The sequence below is a fragment of the Dendrobates tinctorius genome, unplaced genomic scaffold (assembly GCF_039654945.1).
Source record: "Dendrobates tinctorius isolate UK_male_01 unplaced genomic scaffold, ASM3965494v1 ptg000232l, whole genome shotgun sequence".
NCBI classification, from domain to species: domain Eukaryota; kingdom Metazoa; phylum Chordata; class Amphibia; order Anura; family Dendrobatidae; genus Dendrobates; species Dendrobates tinctorius.
The window spans coordinates 13,115,286-13,137,162 of record NW_027361899.1 but is presented as its reverse complement, the minus strand read 5'-3'; the positions used below and the strand labels follow the sequence as shown (position 1 = coordinate 13,137,162).

General features: G+C 42.0%; 1 protein-coding gene across 1 annotated transcript in view; it reads right to left on the bottom strand.

Moving 5' to 3' along the window:
* The window catches only part of PLB1 (phospholipase B1), a 110,280-nt gene that overhangs the window by 56,113 nt on the left and 32,290 nt on the right, over nt 1-21,877 (bottom strand). Inside the window, exons 13-28 of the mRNA XM_073556339.1 lie at nt 19,876-19,959; nt 18,931-18,996; nt 18,235-18,312; nt 17,009-17,075; nt 14,357-14,415; nt 14,149-14,222; nt 13,014-13,057; nt 11,999-12,107; nt 11,544-11,604; nt 9,464-9,544; nt 6,224-6,289; nt 5,746-5,846; nt 2,055-2,136; nt 1,832-1,936; nt 388-483; nt 57-128 (exon numbers count right to left, since the gene is read on the bottom strand). Of these exons, the coding sequence (XP_073412440.1) occupies nt 57-128; nt 388-483; nt 1,832-1,936; nt 2,055-2,136; nt 5,746-5,846; nt 6,224-6,289; nt 9,464-9,544; nt 11,544-11,604; nt 11,999-12,107; nt 13,014-13,057; nt 14,149-14,222; nt 14,357-14,415; nt 17,009-17,075; nt 18,235-18,312; nt 18,931-18,996; nt 19,876-19,959 (1,245 nt within the window). The remainder of the gene's footprint in view (nt 1-56; nt 129-387; nt 484-1,831; nt 1,937-2,054; nt 2,137-5,745; nt 5,847-6,223; nt 6,290-9,463; nt 9,545-11,543; nt 11,605-11,998; nt 12,108-13,013; nt 13,058-14,148; nt 14,223-14,356; nt 14,416-17,008; nt 17,076-18,234; nt 18,313-18,930; nt 18,997-19,875; nt 19,960-21,877) is intronic.

The window sequence follows — 21,877 nt, the reverse complement described above, 5'->3', positions numbered from 1 at the left end:
GCATTGCTGAGAAGTTATACTACTGTGAGTCATTAATAAAGGGTTAATAATCCCACCTCCGAGGGGCAGAAAATACCGATGTCCTCGTCCAGACCTTGGTTATCCGTCTTCTGTCCTACAGGTTCAAACTAAGAGGAAGAAAGAAATGAAATAACGTAGCGAAGGATCTTATGGAACGGCGGACAAGGAAAATATCTACAAAATAATCATTAACGTATGGAGGCAGAGCCACAAAGAGGGGGGAATGGAGAAAGGGTGCGGGAAAATCCAAGTGGTGCTGGTTCATGTCATTTATCCCCCAAAATTACAGCTGAGGCCACGGTGTCAGGGTCGGCCGTCCGGATTCCAGGTAGTAAATACAAAAATAAATTCAATTTGTGAAGTTACCATGTTTTTCCACAAAGCACGTGCACCCTGAGCGTGAGCCTTCTCTCCAAAATGGAAGCAATCAGGAGACATGTAGGATCTATCAGGAATCCCTGCCTGTACACAACACAAAGGGAAGGGTTAAGGTCACATTATTAATTCCAAAAAAAATCCCTTCTCTCATCTACTGTATATAGAGGTGTTATCAGTCATTGTACAGGAGGAGGAGGAGGTGAGCTGTGATATCACTTATTGTGAATGTTGGATCCTGTGTTAACTCCTCTATATACAGTAGATATCAGTCATTGTACAGGAGGAGGAGGTGAGCTGTGACATCACCTATTATGAATGGTGGATCCTGTGTTATCTACTGTATATAGAGGTGTAATCAGTCATTGTACAGGAGGGGGAGGAGGTGAGCTGTGACATCATCTACTGTGAATGGTGGATCCTTTGTTATCTACTGTATATAGAGGTGTAATCAGTCATTGTACAGGAGGAGAAGGTGAGCTGTGACATCACCTATTGTGAATGGTGGATCCTGTGTTATCTTATGTATATAGAGGTGTTATCAGTCATTGTACAGGAGGAGGAGGTGAGCTGTGACCACCTATTGCGAATGGTGGATCCTGTGTTATCTACTGTATATAGAGGTGTAATCAGTCATTGTACAGGAGGGGGAGGAGGTGAGCTGTGACATCATCTACTGTGAATGGTGGATCCTGTGTTATCTACTGTATATAGAGGTGTAATCAGTCATTGTACAGGAGGAGAAGGTGAGCTGTGACATCACCTATTGTGAATGGTGGATCCTGTGTTATCTACTGTATATAGAGGTGTAATCAGTCATTGTACAGGAGGGGGAGGAGGTGAGCTGTGACATCACCTATTGTGAATGGTGGATCCTGTGTTATCTACTGTATATAGAGGTGTAATCAGTCATTGTACAGGAGGGGGAGGAGGTGAGCTGTGACATCACCTATTGTGAATGGTGGATCCTGTGTTATCTACTGTATATAGGGGTGTAATCAGTCATTGTACAGGAGGAGGAGGTAAGCTGTGACATCACCTGTTGTGAATGGTGGATCCTGTATTATCAGCTGTATATAGAGGTGTTATCAGTCATTGTACAGGAGCAGAAGGTGAGCTGTGACATCACCTGTAACCCTATTATAAGGTGTTTCCTCTCATTGCTTTCTCGTCTGAGATGATAATGAAACAATTGAAAAATCTACTTGTACAGAACTGGAGGTGTGAGTTTTAATGGTCAGTGTGAAAAATGCCAGACTGATGATTTTGTTTTAAATAAAGATATTAATATTAATAATTGAAAGAAGAAAACATTATCAGAAATGTAATTCCCTCACTATAGAAACCTAACCAGTAGGTGACGTCCTGATGTCACGTTCTGACCTCGTTGCTCCCCTGAGTCTGATTACGTGTGTGGATTTCTCAGTACACTTACTTCATTTCTCGGTATCACAAGTTTCTCTAAGAACGGCTGAATGACAACGGTGAAATCTTCTTTGGTGTCGTACCGTCCGCTCTCCACCAGCTGGCGAGTTTGTTCCTGGAAAGCATTGACTTCTACAGATAATGTTTTCTTATACTCTGCAGTGTTCCCTCTGGACCCCGGGCTCTCGCTGCGGGTGTCGCTGTCAGTGGCGATACTTTCCACCATTACTTACTTGGTATTGCTTGTTGAATAGTTTAAGAGTTGATATCTCAGTCGATCCTTCTTGGTTGTTGACCACACAACTGCACAGGGCGCTGCGGAAAGATGTATAGATTTCGGTCAAACATCCTTATTTTTCTTATTATATTAGAGTGGGGGGTAGCACCACCCCAATAAATGGTGCGTTATTTGGGAGCTGTGAGGGCTTCTCGTAAGATGTCCCGATCTTCTTTTCATTGAATTTATTTTAGGAAGGATTAGCGACTGACAGCAGTTCTGTAGTTTTGACTCTTATTTCTCTTTATAGCGTTTCGATTTTATGGTGTTTATTTTAGATTTTGGTAGATTGGTATCGACACATCTAAAAAGTCCAAACATGTTGAATTTTTTCATTTATTTTATGGAAAAAATGGCGATTTGACTTTTTAATTTATTTTATATTTAAAAAAAATATTTTTTTTAGTCCCTTTAAGGGACCTATGACTTTTTGATCTCTTGTTCTATATATTACAGTATTGACAGACATCACACAGGCTGGACTTCATAGGAGGACGACGATAGGAGCAACAAGGGCATTACAGGAAGCTGATGGGATCCAGAGAGGGTTTATCGGGGAATGTTGTGGGGTCCGACCTCTAGAGCACCCAAAAGTGCTCTAGATCACCTTTGTTTGACAGATTGATGGGGTCCTAAGGTGCTGGGCAGAGGCCAATACAACATCTAAAACCCCTTTAAAGCCCAGAAAACAGGACTTTAACATCTAACTTCTGACTTTTCGTAATATTCCAGTTGGTCGTTTCGTCTCCGGGTTCTTCCATAGGTTAACCATTAATGATCAGAAAACGTCTGTAAATAGCTGAGGTCTCGATATCTCGTCTCCTTCAGGTCAGGGTTTTCAGAGATGACATTGAACAATGGTATCCACCAGTGATTCGCTCCGGTGCTGATAAGGAGCCATAAATATGATCGCACCGGGGTTCAGTCCTTGTGTTCTTGTCTCATCTTCTACTTGTTTCTCACACTTTGACCCCCGATACTGATGCATTTGCACATGAACTTGGATGATTTATAGATTTATCTATGGTATTTATCGCATTTTCTATTATTGAGTTAATACATCTAAGACTCGAGGTGCAAATGGTCGGACGTACATTGGGCAGACAGCTTTCTCTCTCCTGACGCCTCCAAGCATGGTCAGATCGGGTAATAGAGGAGTAAGACACTGCCATAATGCCCTGGTGGCAGCTTATCTCCTGGGAGAAGAACAGGATGAGCATTGAAACTCAACAAGCCCTACAGATGATGTCGGGGGAGAGTTTGGAGGCCTGAATGCACATTAGATGGTTTTCTGGTCAAGCCAAAGTTGGTGGACTCATGCCATTTTTGTTTATCGGGCCTTTAGACCTAAGGGGATACTTTAGCCCATGATGAACTTTCTTTGATGGCAGGCACCCACCTGAGCTTTTTATACACATTGAGCATCATTGACGTCTTTTGGCTGTGATGGGTTCCCTACTACACTTCTAAAAATGTGATTCCCGGGTATCAGATTCTAAGACCTTCCATGGTAAGACCCCCAAAAACATTAGACTACAGTGAGGGAAACCCACTGATATTAGTGGGACCATCTGACAGTCTAATGTTTATGGAGGACTCCCGAGTCTCCCTTTATAGATGATGTCAGGGAAAAGAAGTAGCCATCAATTCCGATTTCAGATGTCTGACACGTTTTCTCCCCAGGAAATAAGCAGCTGCCAGAGAAATCTGGAAGGGACAGAGGTGGTTGGAGGCATCAGCAGGGTCTGAAGGTGGAGGACAAAGGGATCTGAAGGAGGATAGAGAGGATATAAGAGTCTAGAGAGGGTATGGAGGAGTTTGGAGGTGAAAGAGAAGTCTGGACAGAACAGCGGAGTCTGGAAGGGACAAAAGAGTCTGGAGGGAACCCAGGGGTCTGAACTGGACAGTGGTCTGGGGGGCAAGTGAGTCTGGAGGGGATAGAATGGTCTGGAGGGGACAATGGAGTCTGGATAGGATACAGAAATCTGGAGGAGACAGAGAAAATGGGAGGAGACAGAGCAGGTCTGGAAGGGACAGAGGGGGTCTGGAAGGGACAGAAGGGGTCTGGAAGGGACAGAAGGGGTCTAGGGGCGAACAGAGGAGACTGGAGGGTACAGAGCAGTCTGGAGGGAACAGAGTGGTCTGGAGAGGACAGAGGGGTCTGAAAGAAGATAGAGGACTCTAGACTGGACAGAGGGGTCTGGAAGGGACAGAGGAATGTTATGAATGGGTCACCGAGGAGAAAAAAGCAAAACAAGCTAAGTCACAGAAAACCAGAGAGGTTGGTAACTATGCAGATTGCAGATCCCTGATCCTACCACACAACTAGCAGCAGCCGTGGAGCGTACCTACGATGTTCCTAGATGCTTCGTCACAGCCAGAGGACTAAATAAGCCTGAAGCATAAAAAGGGGAAAACTAACTTCCCCAGAGCAGACCCCAAAGGAATAGACAGCCCCCACACATGTATTGACGGTGAAACAAGATGAAGGCACAAACACAGGCAGGAAAATAGGCTGAGCAAACGATGGGGCCCAAACTAACTAGAGAGGAAAGGAAAGACACTGTCTGCAACCTGCAAAAAACCCTACAAAAATAATGTCCAACACTTCTGATAGCAAAATTAACCCTGAAGTCACTAGCCTTCTCCCACTATATCAGCACTCTGAAATATTCTGAGACAGAGCAAAAAGAGACCAAACTAGTAAGGGGCAAAAAGCAAATTGGCAAAATACTGATAAATAAGAGTGGAAATTCAGCACAGCCCCCAGCCGGGGCTGGCTGACCACACCAAAAAACTGAATGGACCAACAAAATCGAGTGTGAACAGTAGCAGAAAAACTTAGCTTTAGATGACTGGAACAGAGCTGAAAACCAAGAGCTGACAAGCCAGAAGGAATCACCAGCAAAAGAATAGGGCGTCGGCTGTCTTAAATCCAATCTGAGACTCCTGAGGTCCAATCGTCATCCTCATTCTCAGGTGGCAGATCACCGATCAAATCAGCCTCACTACCTCCTGTTACCACCAGAGGGAGTCTGGAAGGAGAACTCACAACTGGTGAACCAGAGAATGAACTCACAACAGAGGAGTCTGGAAAGGACAAGGGGGTCTCGAGGGGATAGAATGGTCTGGGTGGCGACATTGGAGTCTAGACAGGACACAGGGGTCTGGAAGGCACAGAAGAATCTGGAAGGGTCAGAGGAGTCTGGAGGGGACAAAAAAGTCTGGAGGAGGCCCAGAGGTCTGAAGAGTCTGGAGGGAAGTAGGGGTCTAGAGGGAGCATGAGAGGACAGCGTCGTCTGCGAGAGGGTACAGAGGAGTCTGGAGGGGACAGCTGGATCTGGAGGGGCAGAGGAGAATGAAGGGTACAGAAGAATTTGGGGAAAACAGAGGGGTCTGGAGAGTACAGAAGAGTTTCAAGAGGACACAGGGACTGGAGGAAGACAGAGGAGTCTGGCAGCATTGCTGTCATAGAGAACACAGAAGTGCTTGGCCCCTGTGTATTCAGGAGTCGTAAAGATTGATTATTCCATCAAAAACTTTCTCCCAACAGCTGTCTAATGCCTTTAGATGAGGTTGACCAATCTGGAGAACTTTTCCCCTTTTTGCCCAAGCATTACTGGCAACAAAGACATCACAAGACTGACCTCATGAGTTGATCTGGGCAGTGGGTTTCCTTAATATCGTAGAGTTCTTTCAAGGGCAAAATGTCCAACATTGTCACCAGATTAACAAACATTCTTGGGACCTGCGTCGGAAAAAAAAAAAAGTATGGACCAAAAATGCATCGAAAACTTATCAGCTTAATATGCTGCAGGTCTCCATCCTTCCATCCCCTCCTCCAAATTCCTTACCCCCTCTTCCCTTATTCCCATATACTGTTTGTTTCGTCACTTATTGTGTTTGTGTTTATTGTCTTTAAAATGTCAAATAAAAATATTGAAACAAAATCGTATAAACTTCTCAGCTCTCTTGCAACAATAATGGACAGTGGGAAATACCGCCATAGTGCTAACGAAGCAATTCTACCGCACATTGCATCAGATATCCTGGTATAACATTGTCTGGTCCGGCTGCCATCACTATGCTGGACTAATAACATGGGGATGGAGGAATACATCCTACCTCCTCCTGCAGATAGTCCAGAGCCTGCTTAATGCGGAGGACAAAGTTTTCTGGAGTATGATAAGGCTGCAAGAAAAATAAAAATAAATAAATGGGCTATTTCTTTCAGTTTTTTTCACCTGTGACAGATTTATCACTTGTGACAGCAATAGAACAATATATGACTGCTGATTGTAAGACTCTATGCATAAGTACAAGTGGAGAGAAGAGAATAGATACTTGGCAACAGTAATTTACCTTTCATGATATGAAAAGCCCATAAATTCTGATGAAAGGCAAAACAAACCTGAGACACTGTATCATCCTGTTACATAACATCACATTCAATGAGCGGCAAAGTCATTGCCAAGGATAGGTACCGATAATGAGTGTTATCTCAAGGAGCACAATGATCAGCGATCAATGTGTCAATAGTGATCAGCGATCGATGTGTCATTAGTGATCAGTGATCGATGTGTCATTAGTGATCAGCGATCGATGTGTCATTAGTGATCAGCCATCAATGTGTCATTAGTGATCAGCGATCGATGTGTCATTAGTGATCAGCGATCGATGTGTCATTAGTGATCAGCAACCAATGTGTCATTAGTGATCAGCGACCGATGTGTCATTAGTGATCAGCGATCGATGTGTCATTAGTGATCAGCGATCGATGTGTCATTAGTGATCAGCGATCGATTTGTCATTAGTGATCAGCGATCGATGTGTCATTAGTGATCAGCCATCAATGTGTCATTAGTGATCAGCGATCGATGTGTCATTAGTGATCAGCAACCGATGTGTCATTAGTGATCAGCGACCGATGTGTCATTAGTGATCAGCGATCGATGACTCATTAGTGATCAGCGTTCGATGTGTTATTAGTGATCAGCGATCGATGTCTCATTAACGATCAGCGATCGATGTGTCATTAGTGATCAGTGATCGATGTTTCATTAGTGATCAGCGACTGATGTGTCATTAGCGATCAGCGATCGATGTGTCATTAGTGATCAGCGATTGATGTGTCATTAGTGATCAGCGATCAATGACTCATTAGTGATCAGCGATCAATGTGTTATTAGTGATCAGCGATCGATGTCTCATTAACGATCAGCGATCGATGTGTCATGAGTGATCAGCGATGTGTTATTAGTGATCAGCGATCGATGTGTCAATAGTGATCAGCCACCTGTGTTATTAGTGATCAGCGATCGGTTTCATTAACGATCAGCGATCGATGTGTCATTAGTGATCAGTGATCGATGTGTCATTAGTGATCAGCGATCGATGTTTCATTAGTGATCAGCCACCTATGTGTCATTAGTGATCAGCGATCGATGTTTCATTAGTGATCAGCGACCAATGTGTCATTAGTGATCAGCGATCGATGTGTCATTAGTGATCAGCCACCTATGTGTCATTAGTGATCAGTGATCGATGTGCCATTAGTGATCAGCCACCTATGTGTCATTAGTGATCAGTGATCAATGTGTCATTACTCATTAGTGACCGATGTGTCTGTTGCACATTAAAGAAGATATCTCCTTAAGGTCGTCACAGATGTCAGCATTCGCATGAGAATGGTGTACCACGTGTGCCATTATATTCATGTTTGATACCATTATCAGTGAGTGGATAAGAAGCAGTGTGTGCGGCATCTACATAAGTAAAGCAGAAATAACAACATAGAATAAACTCCTAATAATGCAGCATAGTTGTATTTCCCCTATTACTGGAAGTCTTATTAAATAATAAATTACAAAATAAAACGTTAATAGTTAAAAGTTAATCTTCTACAACTAAAAATAGTGTCTAAAGCTCCATCCAAAAAATACAGGTAAACTTGTACCATTCCGGTCATTTCAGGTGACTTTTCAGAAGAAGCTGTTGAGTATGTCCATGAAGACTTACACTATTTATGGCCATTATATAACTTATATCCTTCACTTTTCACAAGTTTTCTCCTTCTACAGGCTCTATCTCAAATTAGCTGTCTCTGAGTTAGTGGTAAAGACTGGCTGCTATGATTTCTGCTATACACTGCAGATGCTCACAGTAATGAGTAATGTAGCTGTGAATCCAACTCTAAGGTGTGATAAGACACTACAAAGTAGGAACAGGTAGGACATTATACAACAGTACTGAGCAGTGTAGTTGTGAATCCAGCTTTGGAGTGAGATAAAACACTTTTTACAAAGCAGCAGCATGGAAGATATTATTTATTTTACTTATATATATAGCGCCATTAATTCCACAGCACTTTACAGACATTATCATCGCTGTCCCTGATGGGGCTTACTATCTAAACTCCCTATCAGTATGTCTGGAATGTAGGAGGAAACCGGAGAACCCGGAGGATACCCACACAAAAACGGGGAAAACATACAAACTCCTTACAGATGTTATTCTTGGTGCGACTTGAAACCAGGCCCCAGCGCTGCAAAGCAACAGTGCTAGCCACTGAGCCAACATGCTGCCAATATTATATAACTATACCAAACCGCTTATTACAAAGTAGCAGCATGGAGGACATTTTACACCAGTACTGAGCAGTGTAGCTGTGAATCCAGCTCTGGAGTGAGATAAAACAGTCTTTACAAAGCAGCTGCATGGAAGATATTTATTTATTTTACTGGTTTACAGTTTAAACTATAAAACTACTGATCAGTGTAGCTGTGAATTCAATACTTGGGTGAGATAACACTCTTATTAGAAAGCAGTAACATGAAGTACATTATGTATTAGTACTAAGCAGTGTAGCTGTGATTTCACCATCGGGGTGAGAGAAACAACTTACTAGCAAGCTGTGAACTGTCTTTGTCTCCTTATCTATGCTGTTCTCTCCTTCCCTCTCCGTAGACTTGAATAGACAGCTAAAGCCCTTGAGCTTCTAGTCTTTTTTTTATCAAGACAGAATTGAAATCTTTTTCAGATTGAATAATGAGATCAAGAGGCAAAGAGGGGGTAGAATGGCTCATAAGCAGAGAAAGAAGAAGATTTTTATGATAAGATTGATGACAAAGTTTCTCATATTTATATGTACTTTTGATTGATATGCAAATTGCCTCTTCAGAGAAAAAGAGGACTTGAACTCTATAGCGCCACCTGTTGGTAGTATTGATTGATAGAAAGTTTATTGAAATGACAGCACCCATTTATTATGGCGTCTGTACCTGGGACATACTACGTGTAGTTGTATGAATGTATTCTGTATGAATGTAACAGATGGACTTCATTTATGCATATTTTTCCACATACCGGATTTTTGCAGATACCACATAAGTCATTTCCTCCTATGAATATGGTCAGGAGTTTCCAGTCCTCAGTAATGTTAATTTCCTAGAAAAGAATAATACAGTAAAGTTACCAGATGGACCAGATGGACATGGTTCGTAATTTCTTATTGTCTAGTCGTTTGACAAATCTCATGTTAATGAATGAATTTTCCGCATATAACGCTGTGTTTCATAATAAGGTTGTCACCAGGTGGCGCTGTTCTGTTGATCACTACAGATAAAGAGATGATTGAGAATATTTTTTTTGCTAAAGTTTTAAAGAAAATACGCTCATGGTTTCATGATGGGCCCATAAGTAGGGCCAGTGAGCACATGAATGGGGACCGGCAGTACACCCAGAGCTCACTGACTGGTCCATTCATGCTATACTGGTTCTTTCAGGAAACGGTCACTGTGATCATTTCATCACCATATGTTACCAAGAGAAATGCAGGAGACCGGCCCCTTGTGTCCCTTATCAGGTTTAAAGATAAAGGATGGTGTGCACTCAGGTCTGTAACGGGAGGAGGTGCTGGTGGATTGGACTAAGAAGCCCTGAATATGGAAAAAAGGTATAATCCACCGCACACTACTACTTGATGATTTGCAAAAAATAAGTACCGTAAATGTTATTCAGACAAAGATATCCAGTCTAGACAAAGAATAGTGCCACAACTTCAATTGTAGTATATACACATAGGTTTTCCAGTAAGCTACCCAACGTTTCGATCCTCCCGGATCTTTCTCAAGGGTTACTATAAAATAAGGAAAGCAATACATAAAAATAAAGACATTGCATCAAAGATTCCAACAAAAAGAGAAAATATAGACTGGCAATGGGAACATAACACATGTAAAAAAAAAAAAGGGGACAATAAAATAGACCGGGAATTAATATGTCACATACAGTTAAGTCTTGTACAAGACAAAAACAAAAAAATGAAAAACGGCAAAAAACGCTAATGTACAATTTGTTAAAACACAGGAGTTTTCAGAGCAGAGGAGAGAGCTAGCGGTCTTATTACCTTGGAGAAAACGTGTTATGTTCCCATTGCCTGTCTATATTTTCTCTTTTTGTTGGAATCTTTGATGCAATGTCTTTATTTTTATGTATTGTTTTCCTTATTTTATAGTACCCCTTGAGTAAGATCCGGGAGGATCGAAACGTTGGGTAGCTTACTGGAAAACCTATGTGTATATACTACAATTGAAGTTGTGGAACTATTCTTTGTCTAGACTGGATGTCTTCGTTTGAATAAAAGTTACTTATTTTTTGCAAATCATCAAGTAGCAGTGTGCGGTGGATTATACCTTTTTTCCTTATCAGCTTCATACAGGATTACTTATTTGGCTTCATTCATCAAAACATTTGAACAGTAAAATTGTCATTGTAGCAACCAATCTGGAATTTGTAAGGTTTGTTGCCGTAGACGGTGGTCCAGGCCATGACCACTTGACACATTCGTATCTCCATTAATTGGTCAGTACATCGTTCTTCCTTTATTCTGTACAAACCACACTAAGGACACAAAAGTTTTTGGTTTTTTTGTGGTCCACGCTTTTTAAGTACAAGTCAGCAACATTTGTTTGCTTTTTTACAGATTTGATCTTAAAGGAGACCTGTCACTTTCCATAAATATGTAATAATTTAACTTTTTATAAAAGCTTCTGTTCTCCTGAATCCGGGGATGTTTTTCTTTTGTTCCTGCCCCTCTCCATTCTTGAGATATGGCCTCATCTTCCCTGTATATAAATCTAGTCTTGTTAGCCAAGTGGGTGTAGTCCTCAAGAAGACGCCCACAGGACAAGAGTTGTGGACCACGCCCATTTGTTACAAACACTAGATTTAAATACAGGGAAGAGAGAGCCATATCTCAGGAATGGTTAGGGGCAGGAACAAAAAAAAAACAGCGCCAGATTCAGGAGAACAGCGGCATTTACACCAGGCAGTAAAATTACAAATTTATGGCAACTGACAGGTCCCCTTTAAATATAGTTCCTATTAGTATTTTACCTAATATAAATAAAACACAGACGAAAAAAAAATATGCTGCGCAAGAGACCTTTGAGATTTCCATGTTTTTCATCCTCGTCACAACATTTTTAGCCTGGTCGAGCATGTCACTGCAAAATAACAAAGGACAGTCAAAATCTTTCAGGACTTGAAAATGTCTTTAAATTTAAGGAGTTAAAGTGATGCAGTTGGAGATAGCTCATCAGTTACTCTTAGATGCCAGGTGTGTAATACAGCCGACACCTTGCCATGTACGCTGAGCCTGCTCCATATGGGTACGGCGCGTGGTCAATGGATATGTACAGAGTTCATCAATAAATGTTTAAATAAAAAGTGGGAAATAATCTCCCAGTGCTCGCCTGTTACATGATATCATTGAAATTATTGGAGCAATTCTATTCTTACTAAGGCTCCATTGTCCAATCATAAGCGAGAATTTCACCTGCCAGATTGGTCTCTAATACATCACATGGAAAGAATAGTCATTTCCGCTTTTCTACGTACTCTGCCTTCGCTCCGGGAACAGCCTGATTCAGCCGAGCACGTGGAAGAAAATAGAATCCCTTATCTGTCGAGTAACCTTGTATATCAGGATTGTACATCCGGAGGATGTCTGCAAGAGGAAAACATCTCTGAGGTTATACAATTAAGGACTCATTTACTTACCCACCATTCAGTGGACGGTTTTTGGCCCCAGTAACGTAAGAAGAACTACTGACCAATCTTATAAGTCCACATAGCAGAAATGAACATGGTCTCGGCTGATGGTGCAGCAACATCAAGGGACAGCACGTTCTCCATGCTGCCATTTTACAGAAAAGGAACCATTTGCCGGCTCGCACAAATATTAAAGGAGGGAGATTGGGGTTGACCTTACCTGGCTCATTAATTCCCTTCAATTGTAAATTAATTTTTTATAATCATTGATCAGCCTTTGTAAAGTTGTGCATCTTTGTACTATATTCCTTTTCCCTATTTTGCTTCCTTTTCTCTTTGGCTCGGTGCTGAAGCTACTGTTTTTTCTGTCTTGTTCTTGCACTTAGAGAAGCTGATTTGAACTTCAGCTGTTCTAAAACTCCAGTGTGAGCGTCTCCGCTCCTCTCCTCCCCTGCTCAGATGGGGTGAGTCTTTCTAAATGGCTTCTGAGCTTGTAGGAGAGGAGCAGAGGAGCTCAGACTGGAGTATGGATTTATAGAATAGCTGAAAATCAGCTCCTCTAAATGCAAGAACCAGGTAGTTACAACAGCACTGTCAATGTGAAGTTCGGGAAATATTGAGGCAAAATTAGGTAATACAGTATATTATAAAATTTATAAATAAATAAAAAAAATTCTCTGTAAACCGCACTGCAGTTGTATGGTGTGGTGGTAAGATATAGATGCCCTAGAATGTACATAGACAGCAGAAAATCTCATGGAAATATTGAGAAATCTATCTGAATGAAAGATATACTGTATATATATATATATATATATATATATATATATATAATTTTTTCCCTTTCCATTAAGATACATACTTGCCAGTGTGGTTGTGTTACTGATGTCTCCGTCCCCACCGATGCTAAAAAAAAGGAAGAGTAAGATGGTTATGAAGGGGACGTAGATTGTGCATCAGGTAAGCTGGCACAGCTCAGAATTTGCTAATTTTCCAGGAAAAAAATTAGAAACATTTAAGAAAAAATGAAGCAGGGATCTCCTGAGCACCATGCCTCTGATGGTTCACCTCAGCGTCTCCTGAGCACCGTGCCTCTGATGGTTCACATCAGTGTCTCCTGAGCACCGTGCCTCTGATGGTTCACATCAGCGTCTCCTGAGCACCGTGCCTCTGATGGTTCACATCAGCGTCTCCTGAGCACCGTGCCTCTGATGGTTCACATCAGTGTCTCCTGAGCACCATGCCTCTGATGGTTCACATCAGCGTCTCCTGAGCACCGTGCCTCTGATGGTTCACATCAGCGTCTCCTGAGCACCATGCCTCTGATGGTTCACATCAGTGTCTCCTGAGCACCGTGCCTCTGATGGTTCACCTCAGTGTCTCCTGAGCACCATGCCTCTGATGGTTCACCTCAGTGTCTCCTGAGCACCATGCCTCTGATGGTTCACCTCAGCGTCTCCTGAGCACCATGCCTCTGATGGTTCACATCAGCGTCTCCTGAGCACCGTGCCTCTGATGGTTCACATCAGCGTCTCCTGAGCACCGTGCCTCTGATGGTTCACCTCAGCGTCTTCTGAGCACCGTGCCTCTGATGGTTTACATCAGCGTCTCCTGAGCACCGTGCCTCTGATGGTTCACATCAGCGTCTCCTGAGCACCGTGCCTCTGATGGTTCACATCAGCGTCTCCTGAGCACCGTGTCTCTGATGGTTCCTCATCACTATGGCGAGACAATATCCTTCCTGAGGCTCCAATTCAGCCCCCAAAGGAAAGACAAGGAAGGTGGACAGGAGCCAAAGTGCCCAGTGCTCAGCGCCCAGTCATCCGCCAATAAATACATGTCAGCTAAGGTAGCCCTAACACCAGAACGGAAATCCAGAACATTCATGGCGGCATACAAACTAAAAGTCACTGAAACTTTACCAATTTAGTAGATCATTACGACCTTATATATTATATTAGATATTTGATAAAAAATGGAAATATCCTTTTTCTTACCTCCAGGATAAACCGCGATATTCAGATACCACATCCAACACATCAAGAACAAATGCACCGGCTCCGTTACCTGCCTGCAAAAGTAAAGTCAGAGAAGATTGCACACGAGGGAGTACGCCGTCCAGTTCTATCAGCACAGATGCACACAAGGAGAAGAACCACGGGATGAGTCCTACCCGTCCATAAAACCTACAATATTAGAACTTACAGTGATGGAGTCTCCTAGAGCAGCGATTACTTTAAAATCTGCTGGCCTCAGTCTGTGAACTGAAGACACAAAGGGTTAACATGGTGCAATAAGATCTGAACCGACTCACAATGGCAGCATATATAGAAAATCATATAAGGAAGACAGCCTGGATGTCCACTACTACAGTACACCCGCTGCCCCTCTCCAGGGCCCTGTGTCAGGTGGGCAGCACAGGACCGGGGAGAGGAATAATTGGGGTCTCATGAGAGATATGAAAACACTTTATAGAGTCTCGTTTTGGGTCCATACATTTTGTGGAACAGTCTGGGGTCTTAATTTCTTTAGGGATCTCATCAGGTTTTGGAATCTGGTCCGGGATCTGCGTTTTAGGGTCAGACCTGGTTTTCTATTTATTGCAAAATTTATGCAGGCCCCGGTCAGGGGTATGTACCGTATTTATCTTGGGCACGGTCTGGGGTATGTATTCTGGGGTCTGATCTGGGGTACATATTCTGGGTTCTGAGGTACATATTTATTCTGGGGTCTGGTCTACGGTATGTATTTATTCTGGGGTCTGGGGTACATATTTATTCTGGGGTATGGTCTTCGGTATGTATTTATTCTGGGGTCTGGGGTACATATTTATTCTGGGGTATGGTCTTCGGTATGTATTTATTCTGGGGTCTGGGGTACATATTTATTCTGGGGTCTGGTCTTCGGTATGTATTTATTCTGGGGTACATATTTATTCTGGGGTATGGTCTTCGGTATGTTGTTATTCTGGGGTCTGGGGTACATATTCTGGGTTCTGAGGTACATATTTATTCTGGGGTCTGGTCTTCGGTATGTATTTATTCTGGGGTCTGGGGTACATCTTTATTCTGGGGTATGGTCTTCGGTATGTATTTATTCTGGGGTCTGGGGTACATATTTATTCTGGGGTATGGTCTTCGGTATGTATTTATTCTGGGGTCTGGGGTACATATTTATTCTGGGGTATGGTCTTCGGTATGTATTTATTCTGGGGTCTGGGGTACATATTTATTCTGGGGTATGGTCTTCGGTATGTAGTTATTCTGGGGTCTGGGGTACATATTTATTCTGGGGTATGGTCTTCGGTATGTATTTATTCTGGGGTCTGGGGTACATATTTATTCTGGGGTATGGTCTTCGGTATGTATTTATTCTGGGGTCTCGGGTACATATTTATTCTGGGGTCTGGTCTTCGGTATGTATTTATTCTGGGGTACATATTTATTCTGGGGTATGGTCTTCGGTATGTATTTATTCTGGGGTACATATTTATTCTGGGGTATGGTCTTCGGTATGTATTTATTCTGGGGTACATATTTATTCTGGGGTATGGTCTTCGGTATGTATTTATTCTGGGGTCTGGGGTACATATTTATTCTGGGGTATGGTCTTCGGTATGTATTTATTCTGGGGTCTGGGGTACATATTTATTCTGGGGTATGGTCTTCGGTATGTATTTATTCTGGGGTCTGGGGTACATATTTATTCTGGGGTCTGGTCTTCGGTATGTATTTATTCTGGGGTCTGGGGTACATATTTATTCTGGGGTATGGTCTTTGGTATGTATTTATTCTGGGGTCTGAGGTACATATTTATTGTGGGGTATGGTCTTCGGTATGTATTTATTCTGGGGTCTGGGGTACATATTTATACTGCGGTCTGGTCTACGGTACGTAGTTATATTGGGGTCTGTAGTTTGTCCTTATTCTGATGTCTTGGGATCTGTATATCTTTGGGGGTCTGATCGGGGTCTTCCCTCACTAGAGAGTGTGGGATCTGTAACTATTTATGTGTCTTCTCTGGGATCTCTCGTCACTCTAGAGTCTGGGGTCCATATTTATATAGCGGTCCTATTTGGCAGCTGTATATATTTTGGGGTATCGCCTCACTCTGGGCTCTATATTTATTTTGGGGTCTGGTCTGGGGACTGTTTTTACTTTGGAGTTTTGATACTTCAGGATGAATGAAAGTGCCCCAAGATGGAGCGTCATAGTGATCTACATTCAGGTCGGAACCAATGGGCACATTTAGCATCTTCCTCTACTTGCTGACAGCTGACTGGCACAGGCCGTGAAGTGACCTCTAATATACCGCAGAGGCGCCACTCGAGCTCCCGCCATACATACAGGGGGCTCATTTATTAAAACTGTTTTACATACGAAAAAAACAGCCATTCAGTCTACTCTCCTTTCTTACAAGCCTCACTCTGATTGGTTGCTATGAGCAACAACGCCATGTTTTCTTTTTTCTTCTAACTGAGGCCCTTTGGTCTTGTTGCCCATAGCAACCAATCACAGCTCAGCTTTCAATGTACCAGAGCAGTTTAGAAAATGAAAGCTGAGCTCTGATTGGTTGCTATGGGCAACAATGCCCCTCTGATTCTTACAGTTTTCAATGTAAAATTTCCTAACAATTGCCAGAAGAAAAGTGACTGAATCCTTTCTCACATTATATTAGGATATTACATTGCTTGTGACGTTCATTTCCTTTGTTTATGTACATTACGGGTTTCTGCAATTCTTTAAAAAACATGTGATGGAAGCGGTCATTTATTTATGGTAATCAGTAGTCTCAGCTCCGCCCACTCCCCTGTGTATATGTATATCATAGATAAGCTTTCTTTAGTCCAGCTCTTACCTGAGGTTGGGACTTCGGTTGAAGGGGACAGATTTGTACAGGTGAAATTGCTGCCATATACCCGCGGCTGTAAGAAAAACATGTATACTCACTCCATGGCGGCCATTTTTATTTAAAGTGAAACCACTGTTATGGATTTAGCAGATAATTGCTCACAGTATAGGTGATAACTTGCTGATTAGTAGGCGTCTGACCGCTTGGACCACTATGAATCCCGAGAATGGGGCTCTGAGATGCCCTGTTAACATGGAGAGTGGTCCCACTCTGTGTGACTGCTGTATATAGGGGAGAGCAGCCTATGGCAATCTCCAGTAGTCCCATAGACATTACATGAAGGAGTGGCCGCATGAGCTTCATTCTGAGGATGCATTTTAGAGTCCTGTTCTCAAGTTGCGACAACCGTTTTAAAAGGATCGGTCACTTATTTTAAATATGTAATTTTTTTTTAAAACCCGGTGTAAATGCCGTTGTTCTCCTGAATCCGACGATGTTTTTCTTTTGTTTCTGCTCCTCTCTGTTCTCGAGATATGGCCTCATCTTCCCTGTATATGAATCTAGTCTTGTTAGCCAATTGTTAGTGGTCCTTAAGAACACGCCCACAGAGAAGAGTGAAGACCACGCCCACGAGGAGTTGCAAGACTAGATTAATATACAGGAAAAAGGAGGCCATATCTCGGGATCAGAGAGGAGCAGGAACAAAAGAAAAGCAACGCTGGATTCAGGAGAACAACGACATTTATACCACTGGGAAAAAATTACATATTTGTTACAAGTGATAATCCTCTTTAAATACCAGTCTACAAGGTCTGCTTATTGATCCAAGCAGAGTGGATATTTCCTAAGCCCGGTGTTTCATACACTGTTTTACAACTTATTTGCGATTAAACAGAATGTGCCAAACCTATAAAAAGTTATCTTTGGCTGTACATGGAAATTGCGCCAGCTATGAGAAATTTTTGATCAATCTGTTAGAACCATGGTGGCCAAGCCCCCGATATAACCCGATTGACATTTTTCATCCACTTTTCAAAAGTGTCGAAAATCTAAAACAATATTCAAAAGTTTTATGCAAATACGGTTTGCAACAAAATTGGCTAATTTTTTGACATTCCCAAAAATTGCATAATGTCAATGATATAGTAGATAGGGGATTGTGTCTACATCATGGACTGCCACCTCGCCATATACTGGTCTATATACCTAACATACGCCATACACCATCTTACCTGCGCTTGCATCTCTGCCATCATGTCCTGCAGCCACAGGTACGGACTGTTCTTATGGGTGCTCAAGAAGACCGAGTCCTTAGTACAAAACACAGATGTTACACCTTCATGGGATCCAGCTTATAAAGGGAAACTAGACACAAGATATGGGGCTGCCTGCCGATGGCATAGACCCCCCTCTATTATCTCCATAAGCCCCAATAGGGTCTATGGAAACTGCTTTACTCAATGTCGATGATCCCTTTAAATACTTAATCATTCCTCTTTTTATATATTGTGCATACAGCTGGGCGCAGTGACCAAGGGCATAGCTGAAGGGACTGCAGAATAGTAATTGCATCGGGCCCTAGTGTCTCTAGGGAGCCCATAGTGTCACATAATATGGCTTCTTTAGTCTCAGCTCAGATCAACTTATTGACTTCCCCTTTGATGCATTGTAAAAAAAAATATTTCATCTCATTTTAAGAAGTGTTGGCTGCTTCTGTCACTTTATTTCCGACTCCCTCATGCTTTACACTGCAGCTCTGCTTGTTCCGATTTTATGCTGCATATAAACGCAAGCTCAAAATGAAGTGAATGGATGGAGAGCTAATTACAAGCAGTGTAATAAAGCAATGAACCTAAAAAGTGATAGACCCTAGTGGACTATGTATATATCCTAAAGACTACCAGGAGCACTTAATCATCAAAACTTACCTCCTGTGAGCATTGCACTTCGTAGACATCCCCATAGGTATTAATGTTTTTATTCTCAAATTCAGCCTGCAAAATCATCCATATTATATGAATACACATTCAGATTCTTACCTTAAAAGTGTATTATTTTTTATTACTTACATGCATATATTTTAGGTGAAAAATTATTTTTGTAATTGGGCTAAAATAAAAATGTTGCACTGTTTTGCCTTTCTGTTTTTGCTGCACATTGCTGACTGTACAATGAGTTAACGGAGAATCCATCAGTGAACTTGTCCAGACAGAGAGTTTGTAACTGTTTTATTTATCTTTTTCTCAGCTCCACTGTGCTGATTTATGAGCGCAGTACAACTTCAATGTGGTCTATGGTCATAAATCAACTTAAAAAACATACATATATCATAGTTATAAACTCGACAGAGCTCACTAACTGATTCTCAGTTGACTCTTTCTGCAGCCAGCAATAGACAGTGCAACACAGAGACTATAGAAGGCATTTTTTTTAATTGGAAAAAAATATCTTTTTAGGCCAAAATACAATTTTAGAAAAAAAAAATGCATCCCCCAGATATCCATATCCATAAACTCTGTACATACATTTTCTGTTTTATTAAAATACTGCACATCTAAAGGGTTAACAGCCTACATGTCCCCATGACAACACTTCCTGACTATACTCAAAGTATGATAAGGGCTCAAATCACCATATGCATCAAAGTCCAAATCTATACAATATAAAGTGCCACTAACCACACAGGTCAGGACGTGTACATTGATGTGGATGGTCATTTGCTTTACTGTTATGACAAAGCTGTAAAAATGTAAAAATCCCTGACATGAAGTGTTGCCATAGGGAACAAAAGTAAAAAAGTTGCAGACCATCACTATACTTTTTATATGACCCTTTAGAGAGTTCTTCTGAACACTGTCGCATATGGGACTCACCATATTGAGCACAGGGTGTAAGGCCACGGTGAAATCTTCCCTCGTGTCGTATCTCTCCGAGCTTATTAAATTTTCAAGGACAGACTAGAAAAAAAAGATAAATTAAATTGGTATCCCCTGTAGGGGCGCAGCATGTGTTGTCAGCACCTGGGGTGTGACAAGTTCCCCCCTCCTCAACCTATGAATTATTAGGTATAAAATGTAAAAATTAAATTATACATTTTTTTTTTTACTTTTATCTTTTTCTTACTGGTACTACAACTTCAATTCCCAAAAAAGTTGGGACCCTGTAAAATGTAAAAAAAAAAAAAAAAAAAAAAGAATGTGATGATTTATAAATCTCTTCTTTCCATATTTTAGTGACGGCAGAACATAAGAACAGAAGTTCAACGTTGGACAGTTTTCCATTTCACTTAAAGAATTAGCTGATTTAGAAATTGAAGGCAGCGACGCATCTCAAAAAAGTTGGGATGGGGTTCACAAAAGGCTGGATAAGTAAGAGGCACTAATGGACAAACAGCCGGAGGGTCGATTTTCAACTAAGTCACATGACTGTAGAAAAAAAAGCTTGTTAGAGAGGCAGAGTCTTCCAGAAGCAAAGATGGTCGGAGGTCACCAATCTGTGAACGACCGCGTCTAAATATTGTGCAAGAATTTCAGGACAATGCTCCTCAAAGTAAAATTGCAAAGATTTTTAATATCCCACCATCTACAGTATATAATATCATCAAAAGATTCAGAGATTCTGGGGAAATCGATGTGCACCAGTTACAGGGCCGATGGTCAGTACTGGATGCGCATGGTCTCCGAGCCCTCAGGAGATACTGCATTAAATACAGGAAAATCACTGCATGGGCTCAGGAAAACTTCCAGAAATAATTGTCTGGTGATCACCATACAATCCACAAATGCAAGTGAAACTCTATCATGCAAAGAAGATGCAGAATATCAACACAAACCAGAAAAGCTGTCGTCTTCTCTGGGCCAAAGCTCATTTATAAGGCAAAATGAAAAATAGTTCTGTGTCGAGGAACCAAAATGTGCAATTCTTTGTGGAAACCCTGGACACAGTGTCCTGCTGTCTCAGGAGGAGAATGACCATCCACCTTGTTATCAAGGAGAGGGACCATACAGCTTGTTATCGAAGAGAAGGACCATCCACCTTGCTATCGAGGAGAGGGACTATCCAGCTTGTTATCGATGAGAAGAACTATCCAGCTTGCTATCGAGGAGAACTATCCAGCTTGTTATTGAGGAGAGGGACTATCCAGTTTGTTATCGAGGAGAAGGACCATCCAGCTTGTCATTGAGGAGAGAGACCATCCAGCTTGTTATCGAGGAGGACTATCCAGCTTCTTATCAAGGAGAGGGACTATCCTGTTGGTTATCGAGGTGAGGGACCATCCAGCTTGTTATCAAGGAGAGGGACCATCCAGCTTGTTAACAAGGTGAGAGACCAATCAGCTTGTTATTGAGGAGAGAGACCATCCAGCTTGTTATCAAGGAGAGGGACCATCCAGCGTGTTATTGAGGAGAGGGACCATCCAGCTTGTTATTGAGGAGAGGGACCATCCAGCTTGTTATCAGCACACAGTTCTGCATCTTTTTTGGTTGAGGGGCATTAGTGCCTATAACAGGGGCAGGTCACACATGAAAGGCGCCATCAATGGGCAGTATATAGAGGTGATAGAACAACATCTGCTCCATCCAGACAACGTCTATTTCAGGGAAGGTTTTATATATTTCAGCAAGACAATGGTAAACCCCATACTGCATCCATTACAACATCCTGACTACGCAGAAGAAGAGTTCAGAAGGTGAACCGGCCGTCCTCAGTCTGGACCTTTCACCAATAGAAAACATTTGTCACATTATCAAACGAAAACTCCGATAATAACTCCGAACTGCTGAGTAGCATCAATCCAACGTCAGACAAGAAGGGGACAATGTTCTTCTCCCAAATCTCCAGCAATTGTCTCCTCACTTCCCAGAACATTTATAG